This window comes from Notolepis coatsorum, assembly GCF_963971535.1.
Source record: "Notolepis coatsorum genome assembly, chromosome: 18".
Taxonomy (NCBI): domain Eukaryota; kingdom Metazoa; phylum Chordata; class Actinopteri; order Aulopiformes; family Paralepididae; genus Notolepis; species Notolepis coatsorum.
The window spans coordinates 77,316,183-77,335,192 of record NC_140182.1 but is presented as its reverse complement, the minus strand read 5'-3'; the positions used below and the strand labels follow the sequence as shown (position 1 = coordinate 77,335,192).

Genomic DNA, 19,010 nt, shown 5'->3' with positions numbered 1-19,010 from the left:
GTCCGGTAGATTTCAATCTACCGGTCAAATGAGAGATATTCTGGTCAGAGTTTATTGAGCTTAAAAACAATTGATAGGCAAAAGAATGACAACAAAACAAAAGAATGACATCATCAAGGCATGTAGATTTATAATATTTTTACTTAAAACTAGGCTACTATTGCGTATAAAGTCATTATATTCCAAATAAAATAAGTCCCGAGACTCGTGCTGCTGCCTACTTTAAATCAAATAGGTGTCTGTGGGCAGTCGCCCGACATTAATAAACAACAGTCTGTTATAATCACATTTTTATGAGCTAACGAATTCCGTTAGACATTTGTATTAATTATATCAAGCGAAGAACTGAGAAATTTGGCAGAGAGAGACGGCAACATTATCGTGGGTGTGCGTGACGACTCTCTCCACCTCGCAACGACTTATTTGCAAAGAGTATGGCGCTGCAGAGCAGCTGATTCAGCTGTTATTGGCTCTTTTCTGGGGACCGCACAGCAGCGCCCCCCACCCAACATTGAATTGAAAATGGCTGAATTGGAGTACTGCTGGAATACTGCATTGTGCTGCTGCTGCTCCGGCTCTGCAGCTTCACAAAAGTTTGCACACCCAGCACTAAGCTCTCGCTGACAACGTCGTTGTCATTATTAGAAGCAACGAGGAAACAAATGTAATGATCGTTTCGTTCATCGCATAGGCTATTTAATTTTAGCCTATTTTAATACAATTCAAATAATCAAATTGTGCTTAGACTCAGGGAATTATTTTCACCGGACATTAAGACCGGAGAGATTAAATATGTCGGACTTCAACAGATTTTGCCGGTCAAATACCGGTAATTACCGGCTAACGGAAACGCTGGCATGCAGTATCGTTATAACAGATGGACTGGGGACACTCGGAGCAGCGTGGATTATGTGTTTTGGACATATAACGTTGGATCAATAAACACGATCAATATTTGGAATGGCGATCAGGAATTGGATTAATCTTTTTGCACTAAATCAGATGAGAGGTAAGGACTTTATGTTACGAATCTTGGGTTAATCCGATGTTTCTTTCACCACCATCGGAGCGTGTGTGAGGTTCGCGGCGAGTACGGAGAAGCGATTTTTCAGACCCCGCTTCTGTTCACACATGATGACACATAATATCGATAATGTAGCGTTTATTTGAAAACGATTCATAAATGAAGCGACAAATGGCACGATTTCTAACGAAATACATTTAAGCTCGATTTGCTGGAGTTTATTGAGATGAGACAGAACACTCTAGAAATATATTAATATTCATCACGGTATAAAATGGAAATGTATGTATGAAAAAATTATGCGTTTCGTGCATGTTGACTGGAAGCAACTCACTGACGATCAACGTGTTATTTAGATCTATTGCTATTATATTTGATATATTTTAAGCACTCGCAAGTAAGTCCTATCCTACATTGGATAAAGCACTGGCGCTGAAGGGCCCCAATGAGTTAAAAAAAAACTAAATACTAACGGTTTCTTTTGAGCTCGTTCTGCAGCCTGCTGATCTGGCTCGGCCTCGCTCTCTTATGGGAAAGAGATTTTATCTTCTTTGGTCGAGAGGTTATCTTCAGGCTCGGACCCCCCCTTGCATCAACCACCTGCATGGAAAGAGGAGAAGAGGAGGTTGACTATTATTATCGTCAATGGTTTTGCCAACGCCAGAGGCTTTATATCCTATCAGGGCTTTTCCACAGGATTTTCAAACAAGAGTCACAACTAGGGGGCGGCCCCAGGAGGCAAAACAAAACTTCCAATAAAGAAAGCAATTTCCTGCTACTTAAAAACATAATTTCAATCAAATAGAAAACACAAGGGTATGTTCCAAATAAGTTATCTATTTATGCGTATTTATTTAAGTGTATAAGTTTGCACAATAGATTGTCATTTAGCTGACACTTTCATCCAAAGCGCCTTACAAATTGTGAAAATTTGTGTCAGCAGTAAGGGTACAACTCTGGCAGCTAAGGGTTATTGTTCATCAAATAGTATCTTGAGTGTTACACACAGTAGTATGCATAGTAGTATAGATATAGACATTAGCATGATGGGTAGTAGCACAAGTATAGTAGCATAGTAGTAAGGTACATAATAGTAAAAGAGTAAGGTCATTTTATTTTTTATAAGCAATAGTTTAATGTTGAACACGAAAAGACACACACTGAAACAGTCTGTTTCTAAGCTGGCCCCAAGCTTTCACTGTAAAAATAAATAAAACGCAGGGTGGCACTGGCGCGTTCTCCTAGTGGCGCTGTGCCTCTATATACCATTGTTTAGGGAAAGCCCTGATTATCAACAAGAGTAGGCTATAAAACATTCATCCTATTCCCCAGCATAACCACATAACCACGTTGGCAGCTAATCAACATGTGACTGTAATCAGAAGGAAACCGTTGCCATGAACACGGCTGAGCTAGGGAAGGCATGTAAACACTGTGGTGTTATTGAATGGAGTCAACAGGCTAGCTATACATCAGAACCGGCACATCTGGGTACTTCTGCTTTATTTGTAGCCACGCCTACTTTTCTTGGGGGGGGGCACACACACAGACAACTTTTCCTATTGACCACCATTGTATTTGGTCTGTATAACAATGTACATCGTTTGTTTTGTTGCAATAACTTTCCAACACTGGCCACCATTGAGCGGTCGGAACAATGTGAAAAGTTAACGTTGATCCATTTTCACGCCCCTTGTCTTCAGTAGGGAGGTCAAACGCTCTGCAGTAATGTACCGTAATCAAATGGGAGCCATGATCACCTTCGGCATGATTTATATCCTCGAGTTTTGTCCTAACATTTTTGTTTATGAACAAACAATGGGCCTCATTCAACAATACTCTTATTATTTTTCTTATATTTCTTGCTTACCTGTCTGTTAAGAGAACAATACGAAAAGCCACCGCCACATTCATCAAGCCGTTCTTAAAGTCCAAATCTGTTCTTTGAATGACGAATCCCACTCATTCTAAACTGGAAAGCGTGTTCTCGCGCAAGTCATTTGCATACAGAGACATGCCTCGCGGGCTCATAATACGAGAGCCGTGGGTCTGCATTAGGGCTGGGCGATATGGAAAAAAATCATATCGCGATAACGATATGATAATTTTATTTCTCGATATCGATAATTATCGAATTGTTATAAGTATAAAAAAAATTAAAAAAAAAACATTTTTTTTTAACAACAGATGTATGTTTATTTTGCAGCAATTCTTTGTCATTTCCACCATCTTTAGTGTTACATCCCCTCACACTCCAGTTCTCAGGCTGCAGCTGGTTTAAAAGCTAAAGTAAACCGGCTTCTCTGCTGGCTGTGGCTCCAGAGGAGTTGAACAGTTCTGGCTCTGCTAGTTTATTTTCGATCTTTTGGCGCTTTTTTGGTGGACAATGTGGACAATGTGCACTGTGACTCGTGACTGGAGTCTAGTTCTGCTAGCACACATAGCCTACTGTGTACAGACTGTTTCAAAATGTATTTTAAATTAGAAAGCAAACAAAATAAATGGACAAGAGAAAAAGAAATCTGAATTTGGTCAGTATTGTCATTTGGACAAGCAAAGCCATTACTTTAAGTTGCAGGCAAGAAAGACAAGTCTGTCCACTGTCTCTGGTTTTAAAACTGCCCTGTTGCAGGTAAAAAAAAAAAAAAAAAAAAAAAAAACGATTTTTCGATTTTTTTATTTATTTCGATATTCGATATCGATTATTAAAATATATCGCGATATTTATCGTTAGTTATATCGCCCAGCCCTAGTCTGCATTGTATGAGCGGATCCCCTGGCCATATTCAAGCGCTGGCGCGCTTTGCGATGGATCAGAATTAGATAGGAATCAAATGTATTGTCATCATTCAGCACCTATAGCTATATAGTGGAATAGACTATTAATATAGTAGTAATATAATAGTAGTTGGCTAGTTGCGCGCTTCTGGCCAACTCCCGCAGTGCGCGCATAGTACACACGTACTGTATACAGTACGTGCAAAATGAATCGTTCCAGCAAAGTAGGCTTTGTCAATACTGAACGACTGTCAAGAGCCAATCGCACAGGTTGGGAAATACTTAATGGTTAAGCAGCCACTCATCTGGCTCTGCAAATAGATCTAGAGTCTGAATATCTCTGCATATATAGCCTGATGACTGGCAGTGCGCATAGTACAGTGCGTGCTCCAAGTCAGACTGGATGGCACTCTCAAATCCATTCTGAGAACGGAAAGTCAGTTGTTTATTTATTTATGTTTTACGGTTTGCATACGAGGTGGTCCGCAAATGTTCTTGATAACAATCGAATGGTCCGCATAAAACAGAAGTTTGGGAACCACTGATAGACGATCTCTAAATATGCATTCTATGCTACGTATACAGTACTGCATAATCTGTATGTCATGTCATAAATATCATGTTATATATCTGTATATCTGTATGGTGTGTATGTCATAATGAATTGAAAATGGGGGACCCTGATGTAAACAAGACGAAAGTCTTTCTCTGGTCTGCCTCCCCTTAACAATTGTGTGTATTGAGCCGTACTGTATTGTACCCATTCTGCAATCTGTTAATAAAATCTTCAATCAATCAATGGCTTGGGCGGCCAGAGCATAACTGTTCTAACAGCAATATATATTCCATTTCAGACAGAACGCACGCAATAAGTTATAATAATAATTATTATTATTATTGAAAAGTTCTGTATTTTGTAAAGTCGTATTTGGGGGCAATTAACCAATGGTATGCTTTTTTATTTTGGGTAAGAGTGCTCTCGACCACTCTTAGAATTTGGTCTTGCCTGAGAGAAAAGCAACAATAAGACAACATTGCTGAATCCCAGCCTCCCAGGTAAGAACAAAATAAGAAGAAATGCTAGTTAAGAACGAAATCTGTTCTTATATCGCTTCATGCATGAGGCCCAATGTTTCTTGAATGGCCCTCCTAAGGTTTCTCTCCTCCACATTTCCTATTGCTAGGTTTTTAGTGAGTTTTTCCTGACCTTCGCTGGGGTATGTCTGAGAGTGTTGCATTTATTTATTTTACATTTATTTAGGATTTCATGGTGGATTTTTTTTTATCTTGATTTATTGTGATGTTTCTTCTCGACTTGTTTAAAGAAACTTGTCTGGCATGGGGACATTAACACTTTGGTTGCCAAAAACGAGAATTCTCGTTTCTGTGCCCCAACCGTTCAGTGCCATAAACGAAGATTCTCGTTGCTGGGTTGTTTTTCCTTTTTTTCTGATTTGAATACCCTATTCAATCTCAGGGTGCTGTGTGTTGGCTGAAAAATGCATAGCGGGAATCCGAAGGTGCAGTACCGGCTGCATCCTACCAGGCGGCAGTATCAAGCTACATTTCTAACATTGTATCCTGGGCTGTGGAATGACCCCAGGTCTCAGATTTCATTTTTGGTTCTCGGGGAGGCGCACAGTTCAGCCGGTTACATCGAAGCCCGTCAACTATGCTTGATCCGTATGTTATGGTCATTTATATAACGTTGAGCAAATGGGGATTGGAGGGCGGCTGGGTAGCGCAGTGGATAATGCACTCGCCTACCACCGCAGAGACTCTGGGATCGAATCCAGCTGTCAGTGGTACCTCCGGCTTAGTCAGTAGTCCCTACTAGTGTTGTCACGATACTGGAATTTCGACTTCGATACGATACCTTGAAAAGTATCGATATTCGATACCATTTTCGATAACAAAAAAAAAATATATATATATATATATATGTATATATATATATATTTTTTTAACAAATTTTGTTTTTGTTGCTGGTTGATTCTCCTCAGCTTCTCTCTGGTACTATAAGAGAAGATAAATATAACACTTTTAAAACCCTTTGTTTATCTTTAGATCAGACATTTAAAAATAACTAAATTATCCAATCTAAATCAAACCCGGCCCCCTCTTAAAAACAAAAACCTGTTTAACCTAGCCATCTATAAAACATCATGCTAAAACTGTGAAACAAACTCCCCTAAAGAAAGAAATACATAGCAAACATGACTCAGTTATGCAATAGTGCTGCTGCTTTTTATTTGGTTAAAACAACAACTACAACAATTTTCATGACGGAGAGAGAGAGAGAGAGAGAGAGAGAGAGAGAGAGAGATATTTCTCCGGAGCTATGCTCGGACTCTGAGCATTTATTAACATTACATTTTCAACAAGATTGCTGCTAATTAAACACTTCATGGAAACAGGGTAACGTTATGTCGAGTTCATACGTGTACGGTGTACTAGTGTAGTATGAACTCGACTTAACGTTACTCCGTTTCCATGAAGTAATTATAAAGGTGGCCAGCTAGCTAGCATAAGCTAACGTTAGCTAATAGCTGTATCGTTGGCACTGCTCTGTAACAACGCTTGCAAATGGGCATCGTGGCATCTTTAGCTTTTCCTTCGTCGTTTACTTCAAACCCGAAGTACTCCAAACAGCACTTCTGCTGTTTTCTTTATCCACAAGCACAAGTTGCGGAGGCTCTGCACTTGCCATATTCGGAGCTAAAATCTTTGTTGACAAACTGTGAGGTCTGTAAGGGGGAGGGCTGCAGCAGCGTGTGTCTTTTGGTCTCTGAGGGGGAGGAGGAGGAGGGGCAAGCGTGCTCTGCAACAGCGTGTGTCTGTCTGTTAACAACTTGCGGTAGAACACTGCGAGCAAGCCAGCTGGTATCGATACTGCAGAAAGTATCGATATTGCGGGAAATGAGTATCGAAACAGTTTTAAATATTCAGAATCGATATGTATCGATTTTTCGATATTTTTGACAACACTAGTCCCTACTAACACAATTGGCAGTGTTAGCGGGTGGGAAGCCGGCGGGGGATGTGTCCTGGTCATTGTAAACTGCGGTTCCTACTGGTCTGTCGGGGCGCCTGTTCAGCAGGGAGGGGATCGGGGGGAAATAGCGTGAACCTCTGCACGCGTTACATTCCCCCAGTGAGAGTCCTCGCTGTCAGGTGAAAAGAAGCGGCTGGCTGACTTGACTCCACATGTATCGGAGGAGGCATGTGGTAGTTCTACACCAGGGCTATTCAACTAAATTGTTCAGGGGGCCACATTGTCAGAAACCCAAGGGGCCAGGGGCCGGACTGCCACGGCGCCTCCCCGTGCTATGAATATATGTACACTTGACACAACACGCAACCACATTTTCACAACTTTTATTTAAAGGGGAACTATTTTACTATTTCTTTCACTATTTGGGCACTTTTACACAATTCCTGTGGGTTTATGGAACACCTCTGTAATAGGGCTGGGCGATATGACGATATTATATAAATATCGGGTACAGTTCATTAACGATACACTTTTTAAACGTATCGTGGATATCGTGATGTTTTGCCCAAGAGGCTTGTGTTGCGTCAATCTGGTCCACACGTTGACACTTTTGAACAGCGCCGCCCCACACACACTACTGCATCAAAAGTTACTACTTATGATAACAAAGGCATTCGTTTTGTGGCATTGACGTTATATAGTTACACTTTCAATAACATCAGCGTATTTACATAGCAACGACCGAGGTCGACCTAGATATAGCAAGCATTAGCCGTTCATATCTCAGCCCGTGCTGACTCCGTTGTGCCCATTCTGCGGTCTGTTAATAACGTTTTCAATCAGACAGATGTATGGAAATGCTTTTATTATAACATCCGTTACAGTAAAATCATTATGCCTCCAGTCGTTTAGTCATTCTGCAGAGCTAAAAGGTAAAAGTCAGCCGCGGCGAGCTACCGCTGCCATTGTTGTTTTCATTGAGCTCTCCAATAGCGGAAGTAAAAAATTAATACGCGCTTGCCGATTGGTGCTAAGAACAGCAGGGCGGGTGCAAGCGATGTGACGTAATTGGCAGACGCGACTGTCAATCAAACTGATTCTGTTTGCCGACTGAATGAATATAAACGTTATTAACAGATTGCAGCATAGGTACAATACAGTACAGCTCAATACAACAACAGTCAACAGTGGACTGGAGGATGCAGACCAGAGAAAGACTTTCGTCTTGTTTACATCAGGGTCCCCCATTTTCAATTCATCATATTTCGTATCTAAATCATATAATATCTCATTGCTAAATATATGCAATATATAATCTAATAATCCAATAATCTAAATCTAATATATAATATAAAAATGCTAAATGCATGGGTATTTTATTTTGTCTTTAATGTTAGCTTGCAAACTCAAATACTGTCTTGGTAAGCCTCATAATGAATTGTTTGGGGGGAAAAAAGAAAAACATCGTGATGCGTATCGTGTATCGCCGAAAGGTCAGAAAATATCGTGATATCATATTTAGGCCATATCGCCCAGCCCTACTCTGTAATATGTTTTTTTTTTAATTCATTGTTTTGTATTTCTAATCAAGTACTCAAAAACACGTTTTGAGCCTGGGCTCCAACCACTGTGGGAACTGTGTGGAAACTCAGCTGATTATCATGCAGCAGTGTCTCTCTGACATCACAAATCAGCACATTTTCAGATGACTCAGTTCAGTGAGGGTGAATATTGTGAGAGGAGAATTGGAAGAATGCGCCAATATGAGAATTAGAGACATAGATCATATTAATATAAGTCCACATAGCTAGGAAACAATGCTAAACACTGAAAAAGGCCATTTATAAGATCCCCTTTAACTACATTGCAAAAGTAGTATACTTTTCAAAAAAAGTGCTTCATTTATGTGCAACAACTGCAACATCTCCTCTTCAACATTTCAATATAAAAATTAAATAAAAAACAAACAAGTGCATGATGTGCATATGAACATTCTAACATCAACACTTGAACAAAAAAACACATTTATAGTGCAGCTGAGCTTATGAAAAAGTGCTTCATGTCTGTGCAACAACAGCAAATCACAGCATCTTATTAGCACTTATTGTCGACTCTTAACTCTCAAACATCAGGGGGGTGGGGGGCAGACAGGCCTAGCCTACATACACACATCTAATGAGAGCGATTGCACTTCTTTGACTGGGCAATGGCAGAGAAAGAGGGTTCATAGGAAGTGAGAGCTACCCGCAAACAGTGATGCAAATGCTCATTTGTCAAGGAGGCATGGTTGCTTGTTTTAATGGCATTCATGTGAGAGAAACTGGATTCACAGGTGTATGTTGAGCCAAACATTGTTAGCACAGATATTGCCAGCGTTTTTATTGTGGGGAATGTCTTGACATGAATACACTTTATCCAAAATGTTGTGGTGGATTCATTCTCAAGTGCCTGCTTCAGAGCAGATGATGCTTGCATGTCAATTATTTCAAGTTGCAGGAGACCTTCATCAATGTGAAGTGATGCAAGGAACTCTTGTCCTTTTGTGGAAATAGCAGCTACATTGGCAAATGGGTTGCTCACAAAATGCATCAATTATCTGGACATGTCAAATTCATCAAATCAACTTGCAAAGTTTTCCCTCAATTTATCAATGAAATCTGTCATTAATTGAGTGACTTTTGGCTCAATTGTGCGTGTTAACGTTGACATGAAAAGAAAAAGTAAAAAAAAATATATAATAATTTTTTTTTTTTTTTTTTTTTTTTATTATTATCATGTAATCTTTGGCGGGCCGGTCAGAATCATCCCGCGGGCCGCCAGTTGAATAGCCCTGTTCTACACCCTCCCTAGGCCGACAGTGGGGCAATGCGCGCAACGACCAGGAAGGGAATTGGCATAACGACTAAATTGGGATGGGGGAGCAAAAATACAGATTTTTTTTTTTTTTTTTAATAATAATAAATAAGGAAAAATGGGGATTGGATCTACCAGATGGCGATCAAGAAATTGGAACATTATTTATGGATTACTTTCGGCCAAAGGTAAGAGCGATTTGACGTCAATTCTAGCTTGATCCTGCAATGCTTTCATAGCGATTGGGCTGGTAACCGTTTTTAGTGTTCAATGCGAATGCCGCTACTGACGCTCGAATAATCAGAAACGACCCCCCCCCTCATCCATTCATGATGGAACATAAAACCGATAATGTGGATTTGAATCCGGAACAATAGCGGGTCCAGGCGAGGAACGCTAGCGTCTACAATGTAATCGATGTGTAGGACTATAACTCAGCATTTCATGGATTACGATAGACCGCTCTAAAGCCATACTTATATTCACCACGGTATAACACGGGAACGTATGGATGGAATTTCTCTTTTCTTTTTTGCATCTTAACCGGAAGAACCCAGTGTCAAATGACTATAGTACTGTATACATAGCTATAATATAGAATATGGTTATAGCTCTACAAACAAGGTGATCGATTACATGGGTCTAATGGTTGGCATGAGGTGATAACTTCCTGGAAGAGGCGTGGCATCTAAAGTGTTGACTTGTGATTGCAGGCTTTACAAATCAATTTGATTTGATTTTGTGTTTTACTGTCCCGTTTACAAGGACTTATGGATACTTTAAAAAGTACTTTTTAGTAAAATGTCTTCCATTTATGTTGATTTTCTTGAGCAGGATGAATATGAACAACTTGAGTTGTGCTTCAGGAAGGGAACTTTTTTGGGGGGCAGATTTTATCCGTCAAGCTTGGGAGAGAAGACAGAATACTTTGTGTAAGACCAAGCTGTAATCTGTATTCATGTCATCCGTATTTAGATAATGAAATGTAATGTAATAACGCAACACTGGAACAGTATGTTTGGTGTCTTATGAGGGTTGGGCACTTAAGTGTCCATGATACGAAAATAAAATAATCAAAATCAATCAATCATATTCATAGAGTTGTTTTCCCCAAAAAAGAGGCATGGCGACCACCAGGATTCAGTGCGGATGACGTCTTGCCTGTCTCAGTACATCAGTAGATCACTTACATGATTCCAGTTCTTCTTGGATCCCACAGGGAGTTTCTTCCACCTCTTCACCAGCAGCACACAAGCGTTACAAATCTCTCCAGATCGAGTTTCACACAACCTTCAATGAGAAAGAGAAATCTATCCTTGAATATTATGATCCTTAGCAGTGTGTCAGTCTGTGTGAGTGTGCAGTGTGTTTAAAATGCCTTTTCTCACAAGTTTTTTTATTTATATATTTTATACCTTGATTGATTGATTGATTGATTGAAAAGTTTATTAACAGATTGCAGAATGGGTACAGTACAGTACAGCTCAATACATACAATTGTTAAGGGGATGCAGACCAGAGAAAGACTTTCGACTTGTTTACATCAGGGTCCCCCATTTTCAATTCATCATAACATATATGACATACATGACATACAGATAGACAGTACTGCTACATCTATACATTTATGACATATCAGATTTGCAAATACAGTACTGTTTGTGATACAAAAGTGTCCAGAAAAGGAGTGTATATACATTTGGCATAGAAACTGTACATTGGAGGAGGTTGGTTGGGTGGGGTGGGGTTGGGTGGGTTGGGTGAGGGCTGTACATTGGAGGTGGGGGGGGGGGGGGGGGGGGGTTGGGAAGGGGACACACACATTTTACACTGTACATTTGAATATTGACAAAGCCTTACTTGGTCATTTACTGTACAACTAGGTTAGGACATTTGTAGGGGCCAGTTTCGAATTGCAGTCTCACGTAGGTGTTTTTTGAGAGTGTTTTTGAAGGTGGGTAGTGATTCACATTCCTTTACAGCTTTAGGCAGGGCGTTCCACATTGATGTGGCATAATTGCGAAACGTGTTTAGTCCCTTGTTTGATCCGAATCTGGGTTTTACATGATTTGTGGAGCTCCCTCTGGTGTTGTGATCGTGGTATTCACTGACCTTTGGGAAGTATTTTGACATGTACATGGGTACCTTGGTCGCGTAGTGTATCTTGTAGACCAGGCCCATTGCAAGTTGCTGTACTCTGTCGTCTACTCTAAGCCATCCTAGGTTGTCAAAGTGGGCAGGGGTGAGGTGGGTTCTAGGAGTCAGGTCAAGTAGTAGTCTGACTAGCTTGTTTTGAGATGTTTGTAATTTGTTTTTTAGTGCCTTTGAGGTGCTTTGGTACCATGAGGTGCAAGCATAGTCGTAGTACCCTTGAATGAGTGCTCCTGCTAGAGTCTTCAGGGTATTCTTGTTTACCAGAGAGGAGATCCGGTACAAGAATCGCGTTCGTTGGTTGACTTTTTTTATTACATTGGATGCCATTTTGTCACAGGAAAGATTAGCCTCTAGGATGGAACCCAGGTAGGTAATTTCATCTTTCCTTGTGATAACATTGTCACCCACTGTAACCGAGAAGCCGTCGGTCTTGCTGAGTTTGTTATTTGAACCGAAGAGAATGGACTCTGTTTTGCCCATGTGTAATGATAGTTTGTTGTCGGCGAGCCATATGCAGATTTTGCCTAGTTCCGAGCTGAGGGCTTTTTCAACCTGTAACTTGTTCTTGTCAGAGACCAGCAGGGCTGAGTCGTCCGCAAACAGGAACAAGTTGCAGTCACAAGCTGACGACATGTCATTTGCATAAATTAGGAATAGTAGCGGTCCTAGTATGCTTCCTTGTGGAACACCACAGCTCACTGTGGTGACATTTGAAATCACCTGTACATTGTATATTACTGTTTAACTTTACTGTATGTCTGCTGCATAATGACAATACATTTTAATTTAATTTAATCTAGATTGTCATTTAGCTGACGATTTTATCCAAAGCGACTTACAAACTGAACAAGTCAGCAGGAAGGGTACAACTCTGGCAGCGAGTCAATGGCATTGTTCTTCAAATAGTGTTGAACTTGAGTGTTACACTCCGAGTGCATACTAGTAGCATAGACTATTAGCATGATAGGTAGTGTAATTATAGTAGCATAGTAGTAAGGTACATAATAGTAAAAGACGTTAAGAATGTTAGTTTTTTCCCTCAGATATTGTTTGAATAGGTGTTTTTAAATCGACTACAGAAAATTGGCCAGTTTGTTCCACCATTGTGGAGCGAGGATCGAGAATAGCCCCCAATCTAATAATGTGTTCCATTTCTTACCCGAAACAGCTTGTGAACTCCTTCTCATAGCGCTTGCTGTCGGTGAAGCGAGAGCTTGACGACTTGGCACGGCAGATGCAACAGCCGTCCAAACTCCGGTACATCTTCGGCTTGTGAAAGCCAAACATCTGTCCACAACACAGAAAATATTTCAAAATCTAAGTTATCACAATGAGACAGCTAAACAGCTTTTATTTGGGGGTGTAAGGGGGCTGGTTTAATCATGGTTTATTGGTCTTTCGAATTTAAACTCACCAGTCATGAAACTGGGTGATTTGGTGCAGTATTTTTATTTATTATATATATATAAAATGTCTAACGCACATGGCAGTAATAAGTATAAACATCGGGTGAAAGTATGCATGCTGTAGCATCAAGCCTTGCTCCTGTTCCCGACCTAAATGAGGGAAGTAGGTCAACAGTCAGACAGCAAGGAGACAGATCATGTCACACCGCGTTCACACGTATGCGCTCTTGATTTTGGAATGCAGAAGAATATGACAGCATAGACTACCTGACTATACGACGGGAAGACGATCTGTAAAAATTCAAAATAGGCACACGAGTTTGTGTTGCCATAGACTTCAAAAACGCGAAAATATAATATTAAACTTTATTTGTATAGCAGCACCATCCATACAACAATTGCAGCTCAAAAGTGCTTCACAGCAGTAAAAAAAAAAAAAAAAAAAAAGACGGGCATAAAATGAGCACAAAATTGGCGATATATAAATATATAGACTCCCAACTAGCCAAAAGTGAAGCCAGGGTTTTTGGGGCGTAACGTTACTGGACGTAAAGATGTATGTTGCTAGGCAAAAATAAATCTACACAGCACATGTGGACCTGAACTGCGGCAAAAACGGCGAGCCGCGCCCCCCAGACGGAGCAGTGCTCCGGGTCTCCTGACAGTGCAGCAGCACCACAGACTGGAGCAGCAGAATACAGTACGTGACGTCACGCAACATGGCAACACAGTTCAAAGGCGGAGTGAGAAGGGGGTGTGATGAGATTTGTGCAAAAAAATTAAAATAAACAGTTAACACTGCGGAATTGTCTTAAAAACGCTAGTTATACGCGCCTAATCGACAGTTAACGCGATAGATTGTTTTAAATAAAAATAATTAAAAATTAAAATAAATTATTATTTGTTCACTACCTAAATGTTTATTGTGAGCGATCTGTGGTGCTGAATTTCCATCGGGATTAATAAAGTACTTCTATTCTATATTATTTCCATCGAGGTGGAAAAGTGTGCATCGATCAATTCAACCGGCCACTTTCGCGCGAGGAAGCAAAGCATGGCACGAGCGGCTTCACGATGCGCACCCATTTTATGATGACCGTCTCTCCGCTCGAAGGCACGAGCCGCCGGCCAACCTCAACTTCCTGCGGTCAAACAAACCACAGAAATAAAAAGGCGACCGTATTCCAACAGCAAAAAAAGACGAATTCTCAATTTAGGATAAAATATTAACAATTGTATATCACCGTGTAATTTGATCTCGACTCTTTTGTTATTCGCGGACCGCGTCACCGTAACAGTCGTTACTTACAACTGCGTACGCACTACAAGTTTAAATGCCACGGTTTTTCGAGTTAAAGTCGGAACACATTTTTGATTGTTGAAACGTGCATCGATTAGGGTTTGAATTAACGTAAAAAAAAACACAACGTAAATTAGTTGGCATAGTAGACTGATTTACGACTTCATATCGTAAATAAGCCCAAGTTGGATCTCTCACGCCCACCCAGGGTACGTGAGATCCAGGGTGGGCGTGCGTGAGAGATCCAACTTGGGCTTATATACGATATGAAGTCGTAAAATTGTTCTGCATAGTCCCACTGCTGCGCTTTGCAAACCAAAATAACAACAGCCATTCTTGCCCGGGATGCTTCTACGATACGCTATTCGCCATCACGCATTTAAGACCCAATAAAACACCCCGGTCGCAGCGTACGCATGCATATCACTTAACCTAAGTATAAAAAAGTATTTAAACGGTGACCTAAAGTTAAAGTTTGTCACCGTAGTTGATCCCGCTGTAGGCCCCAAAATGATGTGCAATTGTTCTCAAAGGACATCTCGAAGCTTGTTTTGAATTATCCTTAGAGAACTGAAAACGTGTCTCGTGCTGCAAATGTCCGCGCGCGCGCGCCAAGAGAAATACAAGCCAAACGTCACGTTACCTTGTCGCGAGTCCGGCTCAGTTGATACAAAGTAACAACCTCGAGAAAGCGTCGTTACAATTTAACTTGTGAAAAGCGAACCAGCATCAGTAAAAACCGCTCTCTCTTGTTGATGTCTCGCCTGTGTGGTAGGCGGACGGCGCTGTAGAGTTGTGGATCTAGCACGCATGCGTACTATCCACGCCTCCATTTCAGAGTCGAGCCGGGTGTTTTTTCTTTTTCTTCAATCAACCTGATTTGCATAAAGGGCTGACGTTTCAGTGCGTCTGCGCTCTGCTGCCCTTATAAGGATGGGAACATTGCGCGGGAACAGGGGGCTCGGCTCTGGTTGCTATGGTACATTGGAGAATGTAAGCAAAGGGGTGGAGCCTATCGCTTTTACTATGGGATGCCAGATGGCCTGTCTGGCGGTCTATGAGTCTCACTCAGCGCGAGAGGTGTATTGTTCAATCAATTAGACTGCGCACGCACTTGTAAATACGAGGCACGGTTGTTGTAAACGCCATGTGAAAATGATTGTAGATAATAGCCATGCACCTTACAGTAAATAGATCATAAATCTAACCAAAATGGTGATTTCTTTTTCCATAATTATATAGTATACTACGCATATATGCATACCCCTCTGTTGTAGAGTTTAAAACCTTGATCTCCAACCTTTGTAAAGGAAAGTTGTAGGCTGTTTTAATTTATTTGTTATCCTTGCTTTTTGCCTAGCCTTGTTATGATTTTATATTATATTCGATTTAAATGTATCGTCATTATACAGCACAAGCTTTAATTAAACTATTGTCATCCAATTTAGCCTGTGCTTCTTGTATACAGCTCACTACAATTAAGCACACTGTACGTTTAGTGGACAGTAGATTCAATTCAAATGTATTATTATACAGCGCAAGTACAGTACAACGGAAATAAAGTGCAGTAAAGTGCAACAGCAATATACAGGTAATTAAACTGGGTATAAAATATACAAATTAGTACTACTTGTGATTTGTATATGCCATGTGATGCTTTTCTTTGGCTTATTTCTGTATGTACACTCAACTTGACTGTACACGAGGGTAAACCTCAGTTGCCTTTCGAGTTTAAATAAAGGTTTGATATCGGTCAGAAATGTCCTAGTGGTTATGTGACAGCTGCACTGTAAAACTGTAGCCCAAGTTAATTTAAAAATGGTAAAATGCTTGTCGTTTTGTTTATCAACATCAGAGCAAAAACAGACCTATATTTAGCTTAGTTGGGAAAAGCTTATTTGTCAGCTGTAAATCCATGTTACCCAACAAGCCTATCCACTCAAAATTATTCCAGATGGCTTTGAATGGGCTTGTGGCGCAAATAACAACAAAGTGACACTTATGTCAATGTCAACTTTAATCTTAAACAACACATTTCATAAATACTGAAATAATAATAAATTATTGCTTACTCTAATCTATATTCAGATGGTAATAGAGGCTTGGTCATTGTGGGTTAGATAGTGCTTGCAGGTCAGTGCAGGATACAGCCTTTACATAATTTCTGAACAGTTTAACAAAGTAGTAAATGCAACATCAATATAATATCTAGCTTTTTCCAATGACCTGTACTCTAGTATCCAGTGTCTCAACGTCCCAAAGACAATTAAACGATAAAAAAAAGAAAAAAAAAAAAACATGACGGTTATTCACATAATGCAGTACAGAGTATGAACCACTGGATACAATGTTTCACACTAAACGTTGACGAGATGTAATATTACTTGAAACGTCATAAAACTGTTATATGACGAATGGACCACAATTAATAAAAACGAGAGAAAAAAAGAAAACACAATTTAGGACACAAGTTTGGTTTCGGCCCAGCATTTAAACAGTAAACAACCACAACCCTGTATATGACCAGAAGAAAAGTGAATCAAACGATAAGGAACAAGCCAGAAGTCGTACGATAGCAAGAGATAATTATCTTACTACATATTATTGAATATTCCTGCTTTTTTTTTACAGTACATAGTATAGTTACCGTGAAGACCCATTCATAAAGCAGACAAGAAAAAGTAGAGAGAATGTGCAGAGAGAACCGCAGCTACAGTACATTAGATTTACAACCCACTGAGAGAAAAGAAAAAGTCGATTTGGCCATGCATGTGTTTAAAGTTTAAATTCAAGTGCAAGCATCAAAGCAACGAGAGAGAGGATGCTGAGGCGGTCCTATAGGGATCATGGTGCGAGCTCGGTGCAAAGTTATCTAGTGTAAATCGCCGTTGAGGAATGACCTTCAGGAAACAGAATATCACAGTGTAAACAAGCATAAGAAAATCATAACAAACAATATTATAGTACATGTACATCAAAGAACAAGGCAATACTTTTTTTCTTTTTTTTTAAGCAGGATCTGCCAGTGGGCCCGATACTGGGATAGCGGTTTGCTCCACACCTATCCCAGACGTTCAGTGAGTTTGTTCAAGTCCATTGTCCTTTCCGTAAACAAAGTCTTAGTTCTGAACATGCCGGCCCTGGCTCTTTTTTTAATCGTCCGATTTTTACCTAACTTTCGGACCCCGTCGAGGGAACGTCACTCTGACGTCGTTGAGGCCGAACCAGTCAGGAGTTCTTCCAAACGGGGCTGTAGAGAGCGTGTGCAGCCGGACTCCACATCCCGTGATGCTCAGCCGGAGGGGGTTAGAGGTCGACCCCTTTGACCAGGGACGTCTCCAGGGAGATGGTGAAGTCGTGGAGTGTGTGAAGGATGCGCGAGAGAGAGTGCACGGCCGTGCGGTCCCTCAGCAGGGCCCCTTCCTCGTAGGTCCGCGCCGTCAGGGGACATTCCGCCAACAGGGGAAGCCACTGGGAGAGCAGCCGGTCCCTGTCGATTCAAACAGGTTTAGTGGTCAATAATGGTCCCATAAATGCTTAATGAAGGTCTGTATCATGTTTCATGATTTGCGGTGAGTAAGGCGACAGCGAGGCAGCTACTGGAGTGGTTTTACTTTCTCCTGACTTCCTCTTTCAACCACAATACATAGGAGATAATTGTATTAATTTATGATTGCCTCCACTAGGCTTGCGGTAGTTGGTGATACTGGTGTTAAGGCATTTTTTTCTTTTTAATAGATTTGAAACCAATTCAGTAAATTTTCGCACATCAGTGCCCACATTCAAATAAAATCTTAAAAACACTAATTTGTAAAACACTGAACCGGTTATCAAGCATGTAAGTCAGACAACATTATAAACTGACTGTAAATGAAAGTGAAACCTAAAAATAGCTGCGGTCCACAGAGTAGTTTTACCTTCAAGTGAAGGAGAGAAAGAAGCTCTAGAGACACAATATGACATGTTACACAACGATAACAGAGGATTGGAAATATTTTTCGGATTAAACCCCACAGCAGCGAAAGCTCGTCTGGAGAGGAGATCAGAAGACCAGGCCAGACCAGCAACAGTATGTTTGCGCAGTATGTGATCAATGCGCTATGTTGTGAAGGGCCAGATTAAACCGAATATATATATTTATTTATATATATATATTTAATTGTATTTGTATATTCTCTAATATTCCCTGATATCCCTTGTATATTCCTTGTACAATATGCATTGAATATCCATTCTAGCCTACTGAACATCCCATAATAGTCTCCATTCTACTATTGGTCGAGACCTTGGTGCCAGGCTGCCATACCCCTCAGACCCAGTTCAAACGTACCGCTCCACATGTACGAACAAGTCCTAGTTCCGCGTAGGAATCTGGCTACCGCACCACTAATGGGACTATTTGTTCATAGTGCGTATATATACTGCGCTACTAAAGTAGGACTTCCTTTTCAGTCCAGTTTCTTACCCTCCAATAGAGTCACAGACGTAAAGCCTCCCCGC

The 19,010-nt window shown here is 40.6% G+C and overlaps 2 protein-coding genes across 2 annotated transcripts in view; both read right to left on the bottom strand.

The window, feature by feature from the left end:
- Positions 1-15,287, bottom strand: part of LOC311245405 (SIN3-HDAC complex-associated factor-like) — a gene marked incomplete at its 3' end in the record, with an annotated part of 34,937 nt that extends 19,650 nt beyond the window's left edge. The window contains exons 1-4 of the mRNA XM_084335248.1: positions 15,154-15,287; positions 12,964-13,091; positions 10,841-10,940; positions 1,498-1,624 (exon numbers count right to left, since the gene is read on the bottom strand). Coding sequence (XP_084191374.1) covers positions 1,498-1,624; positions 10,841-10,940; positions 12,964-13,091 — 355 coding nt within the window. The 5' untranslated portion in view covers positions 15,154-15,287. The remainder of the gene's footprint in view (positions 1-1,497; positions 1,625-10,840; positions 10,941-12,963; positions 13,092-15,153) is intronic.
- Positions 15,288-16,540: 1,253 nt separating this feature from the next.
- The window catches only part of LOC311245233 (DENN domain-containing protein 5B-like), a gene marked incomplete at its 5' end in the record, with an annotated part of 106,933 nt that continues 104,463 nt past the window's right edge, over positions 16,541-19,010 (bottom strand). The window contains one exon of the mRNA XM_084335064.1: positions 16,541-18,000. Coding sequence (XP_084191190.1) covers positions 17,817-18,000 — 184 coding nt within the window. The 3' untranslated portion in view covers positions 16,541-17,816. The remainder of the gene's footprint in view (positions 18,001-19,010) is intronic.